We start from the raw sequence: 16,376 nt of genomic DNA on the forward strand, positions 1-16,376 counted from the left end.
GGGAGCATCAGGGTGGCTGCGTACAGGGAGGGGAGAGGAGAGGGGTGAGGGGGTGGGAGAGGGAGAGGGCCAGGAGGAGGAGGAGGAGGAGGTAACAAATACTTGTTGGTGACCTTGAGCGGGAGCCTAAGAGGGGCAGGGATTATACAGGAGGCTTGCTCTTGCCAGAGAGAGAGAGAGAGAGAGTCCTGCAGGCTGGAGGGATCCCTTCATAGCCTGGTCTGGGCCTCGGGGATGTAGATCTCGATGCTCTCGGCGCTCTCGGTGGCGGAGTTCTGGCGGACAGAGGCCGCGCGCTTGGCGGCCACCAGGCGCTTCCGAGCCTCCTGGCGCTGCGAGCTCTCCAGGGAGCGTTCCCGGATCAGTGGCACCTGACCTTTCGATGGCTTCTTTGGCACTGGAGGAGGGACCCTTCTCTCCTGATCAAAGCAGAAGGTTAATGGCGTTATACAGCTTCGCAGGGGAAGGGAGTGGGGGGAGGGGAGGGGGGAAAAAAACAAAACAAAAAACGGGCTGGGAGAGGTTAGAACACAACATTTTACCTAATTGTGTTAGCTCTTATCTGCCTTTCTGTCTTCAGTCATAGAATCATAGAACCATAGCATGGGAGGGTGGGAAGGGACCTCTGGAGCTCATCCAGTCCAACCCCCCTGCTCAAGCAGGGCACCCACAGCAGCTTGCCCAGCATCACAATGGCCAGCTGGGGTTGGAAGCCTTCCAGAGAAGGAGACTCCACAACCTCTCTGGGCAGCCTGCTCCAGGCCTCCAGCACCCTCACACCAAAGAAGTTTCTCCTCATCTTCAGATGGAACCTCCTGGGTAGGGCCACACCTGGGGCAGGCCACACAGGAAACGCATCCAGGTGGGTCTGGAGAGCCTCTAGAGAAGGAGACTCCGCTGGCTTTTGTGCCCAAGGGTTCAGACCCCAAGGGCCAAAGGGAGAGGGGAGGGCCAGCCACAGCAACACCTCTCCTCAGAGATGGTGCCAGGGCTGAGGAAACCCCCAGCAGACCACTCCCCACGGTGGGGCCATCCCAGCAACCCCAGCAGCTCCTCCCGCTGCCAGGCACTGGGAAGGAGAACATCCTGGAAGCAGCCTCCCAGCATCATCACCATGGCGCAGGGCAGCTGGGGAGCTCAGCACCACCTCTTGGTGGAAAGCCTCAGCTCCTGGGCCACCCTCTTTTATGTGCACAACGCAGACATCATGGAGACAAAGACCTTCTTTGACCTTCTCCAGCAGCAGCTGGGAAGAGGCTGCCTGCAGCTGGTGCTGCGGCAGGGAAAGGGCTGAGGGAGCACCTCCGGATCAGGGACTTCTGGTTCTGGAGAGGCTTTCATCACTGCTCACAAAACCTCTGCAAGCTCAGGAGTTCTAAAGCCTCCTTCCTGCTCAACAGGCAGGGAAAGAGACAACCAGATGGAAACAGGGGTGGGGAGAGAAAGAGGGAAAGGCAGAAAGGGAGGAAAACAGCTTAAAAAAAGGAGGGAAAAGTTTAAAAAGGAGGGAAAACCTTTAAAAAGGAGGGAAAAGTTTAGAAAGGAGGGAAAGGTTAAAAAAGGAGGAAAAACTTTAAAAAGAAAGAAAAACTTTTAAAAAGGAGGAAAAGAAAACTTTCAAAAGTAGGAAAACTTAAGAGTAGGAAAACTTTAAAAAGTAGGAAAAAACTTTTTAAAAAGTAGGAAAAACTTAAGAATCTAGGGAAATTTAAAAGAGGAGAAACAAACTTTAAAAAATAGAAAAACAAAGAAAAAGCTTAAAAAGGTAGGAAAAAGCCCTAAAAAATAGGAAAAACTTAAATCATGTAGGAAAAACTTAAGAAAAGTAGGAAAAAAACTGTAGTAAGTAGGAAGAAACTGTATCAGTAGGAAAAAATGAAGAAAGTAGGAAAAAAACCCTTTAAAAGTAGGAAAAAATTAAGGTAGGGAAAAACTTAAAAAGGAAAAACTTTTAAAAGTAGGGAAAAGATGTAAAAATTAGGGAAAAAATTAAAAATAGGAAAAAACCTTTAAAAATAGGAAAATAAGAACTTAAAAAAAGGGGGAAATTAAAAAATGGGAGAAAAACTAAAAGGTAGGAAAAAAACAGGGGAAAAGTAGGAAAACTTAAAGTGGGAAAACCTTAAAAAATCAGAAAAAAATTTAAAAAGTAGGGGAAAAAAGGAGACAGGGGAAGGGAAACAAAAAAAAAAAAGGAAAAGCTTTAAAAAGTAGGAAAAATGGGAAAAAAATTAAAGTAGGAAAAAAAAAAAAAGGAGGAAAAACTTCCAATCAATGAGGAGAACCTGGATTAGTCAGGCACTGACTCCGGGGGGGTGCTCTCCAGCAGGACTTGGTGGTCTCTCCTGCTTGCAAAGCCCACCCAAAGCAACCCTCCCCACTTGGAGAAGAGCCTCTCCTGCCCAGCTGAGAAGCGTCCTCAGGGCTGAGCTTGAGGGGCCACCAAGAGCTCTGCAGTTCATTATTAGCTTGGCCTTGGAGTTCCAGCCCCTTCCAGCTGGGAAGCTGGCAGCCAGGGTGGGGTTTGGGGGCACCTCAGAGGTCCCCATTCTGCCCTGTCTCACTCTGTGCTGCCCCACAGCAGCCTCCATGGCTGCAGGAAGCTGCTTGGTTACTCTCAGAATTTGCTTTTTCACTCCATCCAATCTGTGCTGCTTAAAGAGGACCCAGAGGCAACTGCAAATATTAATTCCACTGAGAGGCTTTTCTTCTTCTCTTTCATTCTTTCTTTCTTTTTAAACTCTTTTTGGTTATTTTTAAGGCAGGAGATCATTTGTGTGCCCTCAAAGCACTGAGAAACGCCGTGGGAACAGGAACAGGGCCAGGGGTGCAGCTCCTGACAAGCTTTACCTGCTGCTGCAGGACCCTTGCTTCAGCACTGCTTCACAGAAGCCTTGTGTGGTGGGGTGGGAAAGGAGCTCTGGAGCTCCCCCAGCCCAACCCTTGCTCCAGCAGGGCACCCACAGCAGCTTGCCCAGCAGCACAGTGCCCAGGGGGGGTTGGAAGCTCTCCACACCAGGAGACTCCACAACCTCTCTGGGCAGCCTGCTCCAGGCCTCCAGCACCCTCACACCAAACAACTTTCTCCTCCTGCTCAGCTGCCACCTCCTGCCTTCCACTCTGTGCCCCTTGGCCTGTCCCTGGGCACCACTCAGCAGAGCCTGGCCCCAGCCTCTTGCCCCCCACAGCTCCTTCAGCTCTTGCTGAGCATTGCTCAGATGCCCTCTGGGGCTGCTCTTCTGCAGGCTGCACAGCCCCAGGGCTCTCAGCCTTTGCTCCTCACAGAGCTCCAGGCCACTCAGCAGCTTTGCAGCCTCCCCTGGACTCTCTCCAGCACTTCCCTGTCCCTCTGGCACTGGGGAGCACAGCACTGGCCCCAGCACTGCAGCTGTGGCCTCAGCAGGGCAGAGCAGAGGGGCAGGAGAACCTTCCTCAACCTGCTGGCCACACTCTTCTTCATGCCCCCCAGCAGACCTCTGGCCTTCTTGGCCATAAGAGCACAGTGCCACCAGCAAGGCTCAGCTTCCTTAAACCCTTTATAGCCATTTTTTGGTGGGAAACTCTTGGCAATGTTTTTCAGAAGCAAAGGAAAAGGCACAGCTTTGGTGTTTGGGGGAAAGCTCCGGTGTCTTGCTGCTGCAAGTGGACTCCCCCTACCCACTCTACTGCCAGAGCTCCTCAGGTCACTCTTATCTGTTGAGTGATGCTCCTCCTCCTCCTCCTGGCTGACCCTATCTCATTGCTACCAGACCAATCACAGCAGAAATTCAGCCATCTACAGGAGCACCACATGAGACCCATCTAGGAATTAATGGGTCTGGGTTTTAGGGATTTGAGAGTTTGGGGCTCACCCAAATGCTGGTCTCGAGGTGGGTAGGGGAGGAGAAAAAAAATAGGTAAGGCAATGGTGGTAAAGGAGAGTGGGCAGTGAAATGTGGGGCACACCTGGCAGAGGTGGTAGGTTGGAGGCAGAAGAAGACATCATCCAAAAAAAAAAAACAAACCCAAGAGCAAGAGCAAAGCTACAGATGGGTTTTGTGCAACTCATGGGCCAAGGAAACTGGCTTGAATGCAAAATTCTCCATTAGAGCCCCAAAGTAAACTGAGAAACAAAGAAATGGACAAAAAATAGAATGAAGGGGGAGGGGGAAATCAAAAAAAGAAAAGAAACAAGGAAGAAAGAAAAAAAAGGAAGGAAGAAAAAAAAGGAAAGGAAGGAAGAGAGGAAGAAAAGAAGGGAGGAAGGGCAGAAGGAAGAAAGGGAGGGAGGAAGGAGAGGAATGAAAGAAAGGAAAGGAATGAAGGAAGGAAGGGAGGAAGAGAGGGAGGAAGAAAGGCAGGGAAGGAAGGCAGGAAGGCAGGAACGCAGGCAAAAAGGAAGGAAGGAAGGAAGGAGGGAGGGAGAGAGGGAGGAAGAGAGGAAAGAAGAGAGGAAATAAGAGAGGAAGGGAGAGAGGAAGGGAGAGAGGAAGGAAGAAAGTAAGCAAGAAAAAGAAAGAAAGGAAGAAAAGAAAGGAAGGAAGGAAAACAAAGAAGGAATGAAACCCAAACAAGGAAGCAAGAAAAGCAGCAGCACAGGAAGCTGTTTGGTGTCAGAGTTTGGCAGGCAGAGCCGTGGGCCTGTGGTGCCAGCTGCCCCCCCAGCAGGGATGGTTCCTGCAGTAAGAGAGGCTGGAGCCCTGGGCTGGGTGCGATGGGCACAGCCATCAACGTGATTTATTTCAACAGATCCAAGGTAGAGCATAAGGCAAATTTCCTTCCAGCTAAGGTTGAGATCAAACAAACAATCAAAAAAAAAAGCTTCACAGAGTCACCACATCCCCCCTCACGACCACCACCACCACCACCACCACCACCATCATCATCATCATCATCATCATCATCATCATCATCATCATCATCATCATCATCATCCCATTCCCAGTGACAGGCTTTGGTTTTTTTGTGTGTGGGTTTGGTGTTTTTGTTGTTGTTGTTTCTTTTTCTTTCAAATCAAATTAATACTACTAAACCCCCCCCCCCCCCCCCAAAAAAAAAAAACCCCAAACCAAAACCCAACCCCCCCAAAGCCCAGCTTGCAGCTGATCTCTGCCAGGTGATGTTCTTAGTGGTGGCACTGAGCGGGTCTGAGCTTCGTGTGCCAGCTGCTTGGGGCTGGGGTTGGGCACCCCCGGGGCGCCGCTGGCGCGGGAGCCTACTTAAGCTGTCCGGCATTGGTGCAGGGTTTTAAATGAAGCATACAAAAGCGACAATGTTCTACCTTCTTGTCATGAGGATCCATCTGTTTCCAATTATTGGCCTTTAACTGATGGAGTTCATCAAATTTCATACTAATGTTCTCTATGGACAGCTGCAGCATATCCCAAAACCCTGCTAAGTCCTGGGAGGTCGGCCGCGGGTGCGCGTTGGGGTTCTGCGGGACAGAAGAGAAGAAAAGGACACAAGACGGTGGGGATGGGACCTCGGGAGGGGGAGAGAGGGTTTGACCAGCTGGGGACACAGCTTGGGAGTGAGGGAGCTCCAGCAGAGCCAACCTGTTGGTGAGATGTGCAGGGAGAGGAGCTGACTACTGCCAGGGGCTGCTTATAGAATCATGGAATTGTTTCAGTTGGAAAAGGCCTCTGAGGTCACTGAGTCCAACCATCAAGCTAAGACCACCATGGACATCAAGGTCATTGAGTCTAACCATCAAGCTAAGACCACCATGGACATCAAGGTCATTGAGTCTAACCATCAAGCTAAGACCACCATGGACATCAAGGTCATTGAGTCTAACCATCAAGCTAAGACCACCATGGACATCAAGGTCATTGAGTCTAACCATCAAGCTAAGACCACCATGGACATCAAGGTCATTGAGTCTAACCATCAAGCTAAGACCACCATGGACATCAAGGTCATTGAGTTCAGCCATCAAGCTGAGACCACCATGGACATCAAGATCAATGAATCCAACCATCAAGCTAAGACCACCATGGACATCAAGGTCATTGAGTCTAACCATCAAGCTAAGACCACCATGGACAACAAGGTCATTGAGTTCAACCATCAAGCTAAGGCCACCATGAACATCAAGGTCATTGTGTTTGACCATCAAGCTAAGACCACCATGAACATCAAGGTCATTGAGTTCAGCCATCAAGCTGAGACCACCATGGACATCAAGATCAATGAATCCAACCATCAAGCTAAGACCACCATGGACATCAAGGTCATTGAGTTCAGCCATCAAGCTGAGACCACCATGGACATCAAGATCAATGAATCCAACCATCAAGCTAAGACCACCATGGACATCAAGACATTGCGGCCAGCCAGCAAGCTAAGACCACCATGGACATCAATACATTTGGGCAAACCATCAAGCTAAGATCACCAGGGACATCAAGATCATAGAATGACTCAGGTTGGACAGGACCTCAGAGCTCACCCACTCCAACCTCCCCACCATGCCCAGGGACACCTCTCAGCTAGACTCAGCTGCTCAAGGCCTCATCCAGCCTGGCCTTGATGGAACATCCCCAGGCAGGAGGCAGCCACAGCCTCCCTGGGCAGCCTGTGCCAGACTCTCACCACCCTCACACTCAAGAACTTCTTCCTCAGCTCCACTCTGACCCTGCTCTGCCTCAGCTCCAAACCATTCCCCTTGGCCTGTCTCCAGACACCCTCAGCAAAAGTCTCTCTGCAGCCTTCCTGCAGGATCCCTTCAGGTCCTGGCAGGCAGCTCTAAGGTCCCCCTGGAGCCTTCTCCTCTCCAGGCTGCACACCCCCAGCTCCCTCAGCCTGGTCTCACAGCAGAGCTGCTCCAGCCCAAGGATCATCTTTGTGGCCTCCTCTGGCCTCTCTCCAGCAGCTCTGAGTCCTTCTCCTGCTGGGGCCACCAGAGCTGGAGGCAGGATTGGAGGTGAGGTCTGAGCAGAGCAGAGCCAAGGGGCAGAATCCCCTCTCCTGCCCTGCTGCCCACACTCCTCTGGCTGCAGTCCAGCACACAGCTCTCTGCTGGGCTGCAGGAGGGCTCTGCTGGCTCCTGGGGAGCTGCTCAGCACCCAGCACCCCCAAGGCTCTTCCTTCAGGGCTGCTCCCAACCCACTCTGCACCCAGCCTGGATCTGTGCCTGGGGCTGGCCTGACCCAGCTGCAGGACCTTGCAGTTGGCCTGGTTGAAGCAGGGTCAGCAGAGGGCCCAGGGCAGAGCTAGCAGGGCAGGTACCTACCAGGTTTTCTTCGCAAAGTTCTCTGAACTGGTAAAATTTCTGGGCCATGAGGAGCTGGGCACTGCCCACCGCAGTTCGGATTTTCCCTAGAACTGAAAGAAACAGAAGTGTCAGTCCTGGTGCTGCCCTGGCTGTGGGCAGCCAGAAACCCACGAAGGAAGGAGAAAGCTATGCAGTGCTCAGCTCTGGCTCTCCACCCCCAGGCTCTCCCTCCAGCCATGGATTGCAGGGGAGATGATGACTCTGAGTCCAGGTCCGCACTAAGCAAAAATACTGACCCATGGCTGCACCTCAGTCTCACCCCCACCAGCAGGACCAGGTGGAACCAGCAAAGAGCACCCTGGAGGCATGGCTCAGCACTTCTGCAATGTAGAAAGCTCACCAGAAACCACAGACCTCTTTAGGTTGAAAACAACCTGAAGGTCCTTCAGTCCAACCCTCAAGCCAGCACTGCCAGGTCACCACCAAACCACATTGCTCAAGCACCACATCTCCAGGGCCCTGGGCAGCCTGGGCCAGGCCTGGACAACCCTTGTGGGAATGAAATTGTACTGGTCCCAGCATTGAGCCCTGGGAAACACTACCTGTGACTGGCTGACAACTGGAGTCACCTCCATTCCCCACCACTCTTTGGGCCCAGTCAAAAGGGAAGGGAAGGGAAGGGAAGGGAAGGGAAGGGAAGGGAAGGGAAGGGAAGGGAAGGGAAGGGAAGGGAAGGGAAGGGAAGGGAAGGGAAGGGACGGGAAGGGAAGGGAAGGGAAGGGAAGGGAAGGGAAGGAAAAGAGAAGAGAGAAAGGAGAAGAAGAAAGAGAAGACAGAAAGAGAGCAAGCAGGCACGCAAGCAAAGAGCTCTGCTGTCAGTCCTCCTGGGAAGATCTGGAGCCCGTCCTGGTGCTGGGAGCAGCTGCAGCCCACGCCCCCAGCCTGCCGGCAGCAGGGCACCAGGCGATGTCGAGCAGCAGGAAGGGCTCTCCCTGGGGTTCATTTGCGCAGCCACACGCAAAGTGAATTGGCAACAAACCCCCTGCTGAAGCAAACCCAGACACCCCCAGGGGGACCAAAACTGCCTTCTGCTCCTTCGAGGTTTGTCCTTCAGCCTCCTTAAAGCTCCCTCTGTAGGGCTGCTGAGGGAAGAGTGGGAGGTGGGGATCACTGAAGGCTGCAGCCAGTGAAAGGGGAGGGATGAAAGGGGGTGGGAGGGAAGAGTCTGTTCCCACCGAGCTGCAGGATGGAGTTGTGTGAGCACTCAGGGAGCCCAGGCTTTCATTTGGTGCCCAGAAGCTGGAAGATGTCCTGGGTGGACTGTCCTGGGCACGTGGCACAGGGCTCTTGTTGTTGTCCCCAAGGGCTGCAGTGCCCAAGGCTCTGCAGCCAGCGCTGCAGAGGGACCCCTCCGGGTGTCCCAAGCCATTGATGCAACCCAATGTGCAAAGCATTCCACTGAAAGGACTTCTCCAGGGCAGGAGGAGCCTACTGCGGGGAGCTTTCATGTGGTTCCCATTGTTAGTTAGGAAAGCTCTTCCCACTGAGGATATCTGGGAACAGCTGCCTCAGCTGGAGGGCTTGGCTGCTCTGATGCTTCCCAGGATTTGAGAAGAGAAGGGAAAAAAAAAACAAACCCAACAACTTCTTGGGACAAAAAAACCCCAACCAAACAAAAAAACCCCAAACCAAAAACTAAAGACATGTGAAGAGATTTTCTTGGAATGTTGCACTACGTGAGTTGGGGATCATTGAACTGAGGAATTATGGAATTGTGGAAGCACAAAGCCATGAACCATACATTCATCCAAACAGAGAACTGTGAAAACACTGTCATAGAATTGTTTGGGTGGGAAAAGCCCTCCCAGACCATCCACTCCAACCAGCAACCCAACCCCACCATGGCCACCAAACCATGTCCCCAAGGGCTATGGTCACATGTTTCTGCAACACCTCCAGGGATGGGGACTCCATCTCCTCCCTGGGCAGCCTGTGCCAGTCCCTGACCACTCTTGCAGCACAGAAATTGTTCCTCATCTCCAACCTCATTCTCCAGTGGTGCAACTTGAAGCCATCTCCTCTCCTTCTATCACCTGAACCTAGGGAGAAGAGACCAACCCCCAGCTCACTCCAGCCTCCTCTCAGGAGCTGTAGAGAGCAATGAGGTCTCCCTCAGCCGCCTCTTCCCCACACTGAACACCCCCAGCTCCCTCAGCTGCTCCTCCCCAGCCCTGTTCTCCAGACCCTTGCCCATCTTTGCTGCCCTTCTCTGGACCCTCTCCAGCCCCTCAATGTCCTTCTTGGAGTCAACAAAACTAAATCCAGGACTCCAGGCGTGGCCTCAGCAGTGGCCAGCTCAGGGGGACGATCAATTCATGAATCACAGAACTGGAGAATCATAGAACCTGTGACTGGGATGTGAGCTGGAGGTTGCACCAGATGATCTTTAAGGACCCTTACAGATCCTAGATTGGTTTGGGTTGGAAGGGATCTTATAGGTCCTAGAATGATTTGGGTGGGAAGGGATCTTACAGATCTGTGGCAGTTTGGGCTGGGTGCCCCCTGCCACTGCCGCATGAGATACACCTCTGGTGTCCTGGGTGCCCACCCACAGGGGTGGACACAGGAAATGGAGTATTTCTACCCATAAATCCTGTGCCCTATAAAGCCATCTGCAGAGTCATTCTCTTCCTCTTTCTTCCCTCTCTGCTCCCATGGGAGATGTCCTCTCTTATCGGGTAATGCTGGGGGAGTATCCTCAAGGCCTCTTAGGCCTGTCTAGGCCTAATGCCAGGAGGAGAATGGAGGGGGGGGCAGTCTCAGACCTGGCCAGCCTGAGACTTGCCTAGCAGTGGGGGGGGGGGGGAAGGAAGAGCCCTGAGGGATTGGGTAGACCCTCAGGTGGGAAGAAGGGAAGGATTAGGAAACTTCTGGGTACTGTGTGGGGGACTCTGTATGCTTTGGGATGTTCTTTGCCACTATGCTGTGTAGTTTTTCTGTAGCTTCACCAATCGCTTTTCCATTTAAACTTTCCATCACTCTCCAATCCATTTGTGTGTGTCATTCTTTTGTCCCTTTCGGGGCAAGAGATGTTCTGGCTGGCCTCAAACCAAAACACAGATCCTAGAATGGTTTGGGTGGGAAGGGATCCTACAGATCCTAGAATGGTTTGGGTGGGAAGGGATCTTACAGATTCTAGAATGCTTTGGGTGCGAAGGGATCTTACAGATCCTGGAATGGTTTGGGTGGGAAGGGATCCTACAGATCCTAGAATGGTTTGGGTGGGAAGGGATCTTACAGATTCTAGAATGCTTTGGGTGCGAAGGGATCTTACAGATCCTGGAATGGTTTGGGTGCGAAGGGATCTTACAGATCCTAGAATGGTTTGGGTGGGAAGGGATCTTACAGATCCTAGAATGGTTTGGGTGGGAAGGGATCTTACAGATCCTGGAACGGTTTGGGTGGGAAGGGATCTTACAGATCCTAGAATGGTTTGGGTGGGAAGGGATCTTACAGATCCTGGAACGGTTTGGGTGGGAAGGGATCCTACAGATCCTAGATTGGTTTGGGAGGGAAGGGCCCTTAAAGACCATCTGATGCAACCTCCAAGTGACAACCCAAGCATGAAGAAGAGCAAAGGCACCTGGCTGGGGCTGGCTGGGAACTCTTTCTGTGAGGGGAGCAGAGCTTAATATGCAGAGATGTCAGCAGAGGGAAAAGGAAGTCCTTGTCCTTGGCTGCCCAGCGCCTGGAACCCTGCCCAAACCCCATGGTCCCAGCTGGCTGTGGGCTGCATGCTGATGCTGTTCTCCATTGTTGTCACTTCTGCTGGAGCTGGAGCTGTATCTAGTCAAGTGTCACTGATTCCCTCACCCCCTCCAAAGGGAGGGCTCTGTTAATGTGCAACCCATCAACAACCAACCCTGTCACAGAACTTAGAGGAGAAGGAGGGGGTGGAGAAGGTATAAATCCCAGACAAAGCATGTGGGAGGCTGAAAGGAATCCCTCCAGATGGCACAAAGCCTTAGCAGGAGCCTAAGCCTGACTTCCAAACCCATCTGGGTTGGAGTGTTGGATGGTTCATCAAAACCACCTGTGCCAAAGAGAGGAGGTAAGATGGGAGGAAAAACACCCAAAGAAAAGTAAAAATAGGCTGATTAATGGGGCCAGGCTGGGAGAGCTGGGGCTGTGCAGCCTGGAGAAGAGAAGGCTTCAGGGGGACCTTGGAGCAGCCTGCCAGTAGCTGAAAGGGGCTGCAGGAGAGCTGGGGAGGGACTTTGGACAAGGGCTGTGAGTAACAGGATGTGGGACAACGGCTTTGAGCTTGGAGAGGGGAGATTGAGAGTGGAGAGGAGGATGAAATTCTTGAGAGTGAAGGGTGGGGAGACACTGGCACAGGTTGCCCAGGGAGGCTGTGGATGTCCCCTCCCTGGAGATGTTCAATGCAAGGCTGGATGAGGCCTTGGGCAACCTGGGCTGGTGGGAGATGTCCCTGCCCACGGCAGGGGGCTGGAACTGGATGGTCTTGAAGGTACCTTCCAGCCCAACCCATTGTGTGGTTCTATGAAACAAACGTGAGGTTTGAAGCCAAGGAAACAAATGGAGCTGCAAAGCTGAGGTTCAAACCACATCAGGGGAAGAATCAGAGAATCCTTTCCCAGCAAGGGACATGGGAAGATTTGTCCTGATTTCCAGCCTCAATTTCCCCTGGTGCAGCTCCAGGCCATTCCCTCTCCTGAGCTTGCCATCTACCATACCTTGGAAGGAGACTGTGGCTAACAAGGGTAACATAATGTGAGAAACCAAAAACCAAAGCCACCTGAAATGATCTGAGAGGTCATCAGGCAGAAGCCAGGGCAGGTTTGAGGAGCAGCAGCACTACCTAGCCCCCAAACTCAAACTAATCCTTTTGCCTTTCAAATTCGAGGAGCCCCAGGGTCTAAGAACAAAGGAGGCACTTGAGGACAATCAGCTGCCCTTAATGGGGCAACACCTGGCTGGTAGGCAGGGCCCGAGCTAGCCACAGCAACCCAAGGAGCTGCTCATTGCCCCGGGAGCCAGCGGTGGGAACAATAGAGGGAATTGCAGGGACCCCAGGCAGGCATTTGGGTTGCAGATGGGGGCTGGGTGCTGTGCATATGAAGCATTCCCAGCACGGAGCTGTCTCAGGCCATTCCCCAGCCAGGAGCCAGCAGCCCTTTCATTCCTGGTGCCAGGGCTCACCGAAATCACTGCAGGCATGACAAAAGCCAGGAAATACCAAGCTCCAGCTGCTGCTCAGGGCTTGAGCAGCAAAACAACCCAGAGGGGTCAGGCACGGAAGGAGCAGCCCCTGGTTTGGAGTCATCCAGACTTAGAGGAGTGATGTCAGTGCCTCCATGGGGAAATGCTGGGAGCTGAGCACTTCCCATGTGTCCTCTGCCTTCTCCAGCTTTCCTCAGCACACTTTCCATGCCTTTCCCCCCTCAGTGGATTCTTTCCTTGCTGGTGGATTCCACCTTCCTTCCATCCAAGCCTTTGCACACTGGCAGAGCTTCCAGCCAGGAGCTGGCTGTTCTTGGAGGAACCTTCATGTCCAGAGAAGTCCCAACTAGGGATAAAAGAAAAAGCAGACCAAGAAAAGGCCAAGCAGGGCATGTGGCCAGAGGCTTGTAGCCAAGGGGACTCCAGCAGGACCTGGCCACGTGTCAGGCTGGTGACTGTCCCCCTGCAAGGCTCCAGCAGCTGCTGCAGGGTGAAGCCATCACTCCACCCAGCAGCAGGGACCACCACAGCCTGGGGAAGCCCCACAGAGCCCTGGCCAGTGGTTTTTCCTGCTCAGGGATCTGAGAGAGGACTCATGGATCTCCTCTTCCTTTGCCATGTGGCCTTTCCGGGCTTAAAGGGGCAGAGAGGAAGGATGGGGGCAGACTCCTGAGCAGGGCCTGTTGTGCCAGGCCAAGGGGGGGTGGTTTGGACTCAAAGAGGGAGATTAAGAGTGGAGAGAAAGGTAAAATGTTTGACGCTGAGGGTGGGGAGAGCCTGGCCCAGGCTGTCTAGGCCAGTGGGAGGTGTCCTATGTCTGGAAACCGAGAAGGGCAACAGAGCTGGGGAAGGGTGTGGAGAACAGGGCTGGGGAGGAGCAGCTGAGGGAGCTGGGGGTGTTCAGTGTGGGGAAGAGGAGGCTGAGGGAGACCTCATTGCTCTCTACAGCTCCTGAGAGGAGGCTGCAGTGAGGTGGGGGTTGGTCTCTTCTCCCTAGAATCAGATGATAGAAGGAGAGGAGATGGCTTCAAGTTGCCCAGGGGAGGTTCAGGTTGGAGATGAGGAACAATTTCTGTGTTGCAAGAGCGGTCAGGGACTGGCACAGGCTGCCCAGGGAGGAGGCCGAGTCCCCATCCCTGAAGGGATTCAAGAACTCTGTGGCCATGTCTCTCGGGGCCATGGTCTGGTGGCCATGGTGGGGTTGGGTTGCTGGTTGGAGCGGATGGTCTGGGAGGGCTTTTCCTGACAAACCGTTCCCTGACTCCATGAAACCATCCCCAGTGGACAGGGATCCAGGCTCCTCCCCACACCACATCTCATAGCCGCGTGGCCACCCAACCACAGCTTGGTTTGCTGTCGGCTTTTGATACACAGCAGCAGACTCCATTCCCCCAGCTCGAAGCTTTCAGCCCCATCTGGTATCCTCATCCCCCAGCTAGCCAAAGCCCAAGGTGTCTGTGCCCCCAGTCCAGCCCCTGCCACTCAGCCCCTGCCACCCTGGCACAGCTGCTGCGCACAAGGGCTGCATTGTCTGCCAGAGCCGCGGATCGCCTTACGGAGCGCCGGGCACGGGGAGGCGGGGGGGGGGCACCAGCCCTCTGTCAGCTGCCATGCCAGGCAGAGAAACCTCCCCTCAGCACACCTCCTGCTCCTCCACTCTGTGATCCGGCCAAGCACGCGCCGGGGGGGTGGCAGGTTGGGGACAAAGGATGCGCTCCCTGCTCTGCTCGTGTCCCGTGCCAAGCTGGGCAGCTCTTCTGCTCCCTCCTCCCTCTCCAGAGACCTCTTCTAGGGCAGGGTTTGTTCGTGGCCCTGCTGAGCAGGCAGAGTGGGCCCTGCCATATGCTTTTGCTTGGCACCAGGTAGAGCAGGATGTGCTGAGCTGCACCAAGAAAGCCCCAGGAGACCTCCACGGGAGGCAGCTGCCACATGCCGGAGCGGCCAGCGTTGTCACACCAACATCACAGCACTCATCACAAGAGTCAAAGAATCAATCATAGGATCAGTCATAGAATCAAAGAATCAGTTACAGAATCATTCATAGAGTCAAAGAATCAATCATAGGATCAAGCATAGAATCAAAGAATCAATCATAGGATCAGTCATAGAATCAAAGAATCAGTTACAGAATCATTCATAGAGTCAAAGAATCAATCATAGGATCAATCATAGAGTCAAAGAATCAATCATAGGATCAATCATAGAATCAATCATAGGATCAATCAAAGAATCAATCATACAATCAATCATACAATCAAAGAATCAATCATAGGATCAATCAAAGAATCAATCATACAATCAAAGAATCAATCATAGGATCAATCAAAGAATCAAAGAATCAATCATAGAATCAAAGAATCAATCATAGGATCAATCATAGAATCAATCAAAGAATCAATCATAGAATCAAAGAATCGATCATAGAATTGAAGAATCAATCATAGGATCAATCAAAGAATCAATCATACAATCAAAGAATCAATCACAGGGTCAGTCAGGATCAGAGAATTAATCAAAGAATCAATCATAGAATCAAAGAATCAATCATAGAATCAGTCACAGAATCAATCATAGAATCAATTGTAGAATCAATTATAGAATCAAAGAATCAATTATAGGGTCAATCATAGAATCATAGAATCAAAGAATCAATCATAGAAAGATAGAATCAAAGCATCAGTCATAGAATCAATCAAAGAAGCAATCATCCAATCAATCAATCATCAAACTGTTTTGTTCTAAAAGACTTTGAAGATGACCAAGTCCAAGCCCTTCCCCAGCACTGCCAGGTCACCCCAAGCCAGGCACCACATCTCCACAGCTTTTCAATCCCTCCAGGGATGGGGACTCCACCATCTCCCTGGGCAGCTTGTTCCAACCCCTCACCACTCCTTCAGTCAAGAAATCTCTCCTCATATCTAGCCTAAACCTCTCCTGGAACAACTTGAAGCCATCTCCTCTTGTTCCATCACCTGATCCTAGGGAGAAGATCCCAACCCCCACCTCACTCCAACCTCCTTTCAGGGGGTTGTAGAGAGCAGTGAGGTCTCCCCTGAACCTCCTCAAGACTAAACAACCCCAGATCCCCTATGACCTGGCATCCAAACTCCATTTAACTCATAGTAAGTTGGGCAAGATGACCTTTGAGAGCCTCTTCCAACCCAATCTGTAACCCTTCCAACCCAATCTCCAACCCAATCTGTAACCCAATCTCCAACCCAATCTCCAACCCAATCTGTAACCCTTCCAACCCAATCTGTAACCCTTCCAACCCTTCCAACCCAATCTGTAACCCTTCCAACCCAATCTGTAACCCTTCCCACCCCATCTGTAACCCTTCCTTCCAACCGTTGTTCTGCAGGCAGTTACTCACTGTCCTCGGGCAGGTTGTTCTCCTGCTCTTCTCTCTCCATCTGCTGGCACCAGCCCTCCATCCGATCCCTCTCTGCCTGCAGCAGCTTCAGGAACCAGTGGCCATCTCGGGGGCACACTGACCTCTGCACAGCTTCCAGAGGGTCTTCGGTGATGGAGTCGATCCAGGGGTCAGGAGGAGGCAAAATCGAGGGGTCAAAATCTGTCTCAAAGTCATCGTCCACGGCACAGGCGTGGTAGTGGTTCCCTGACCCTTGTATGCTGACGGTGGAGGTGCTGGCGTCTCGGGAGAACTGCCTGGAGGCTGGGCCAGGGCAGGAATTGTCCTCCTGAGGGTCGATGATCTCAAAGTTCTCGTGGTAGTCCAGGTCTGCCTGCACGGCGGCGGTGACGCTGTTGGACCGCGTGAACCTGCGGAAGCTTGGGAGAGCGACAGGACAGGACAGGGGCTTAGGGCACTCAGAAAGGACTCCCTCAGGTTCTGCCACTTCTCCTGGGACTGGGCCTCAGTGCTGCATTGGCTTGGGATCACAGAACTATGGAATTGATTTGGGTGGAAAAGATC

General features: G+C 52.4%; 1 protein-coding gene across 1 annotated transcript in view; it reads right to left on the reverse strand.

Moving 5' to 3' along the window:
* Positions 1 to 209: 209 nt before the first annotated feature.
* DLGAP1 (DLG associated protein 1) overlaps positions 210 to 16,376 on the reverse strand; it is an 82,070-nt gene continuing 65,903 nt past the window's right edge. Inside the window, exons 7-10 of the mRNA XM_054381624.1 lie at positions 15,813 to 16,231; positions 7,214 to 7,305; positions 5,261 to 5,413; positions 210 to 419 (exon numbers count right to left, since the gene is read on the reverse strand). Coding sequence (XP_054237599.1) covers positions 210 to 419; positions 5,261 to 5,413; positions 7,214 to 7,305; positions 15,813 to 16,231 — 874 coding nt within the window. The remainder of the gene's footprint in view (positions 420 to 5,260; positions 5,414 to 7,213; positions 7,306 to 15,812; positions 16,232 to 16,376) is intronic.

This window comes from Indicator indicator, chromosome 6, assembly GCF_027791375.1.
Source record: "Indicator indicator isolate 239-I01 chromosome 6, UM_Iind_1.1, whole genome shotgun sequence".
NCBI lineage: Eukaryota > Metazoa > Chordata > Aves > Piciformes > Indicatoridae > Indicator > Indicator indicator.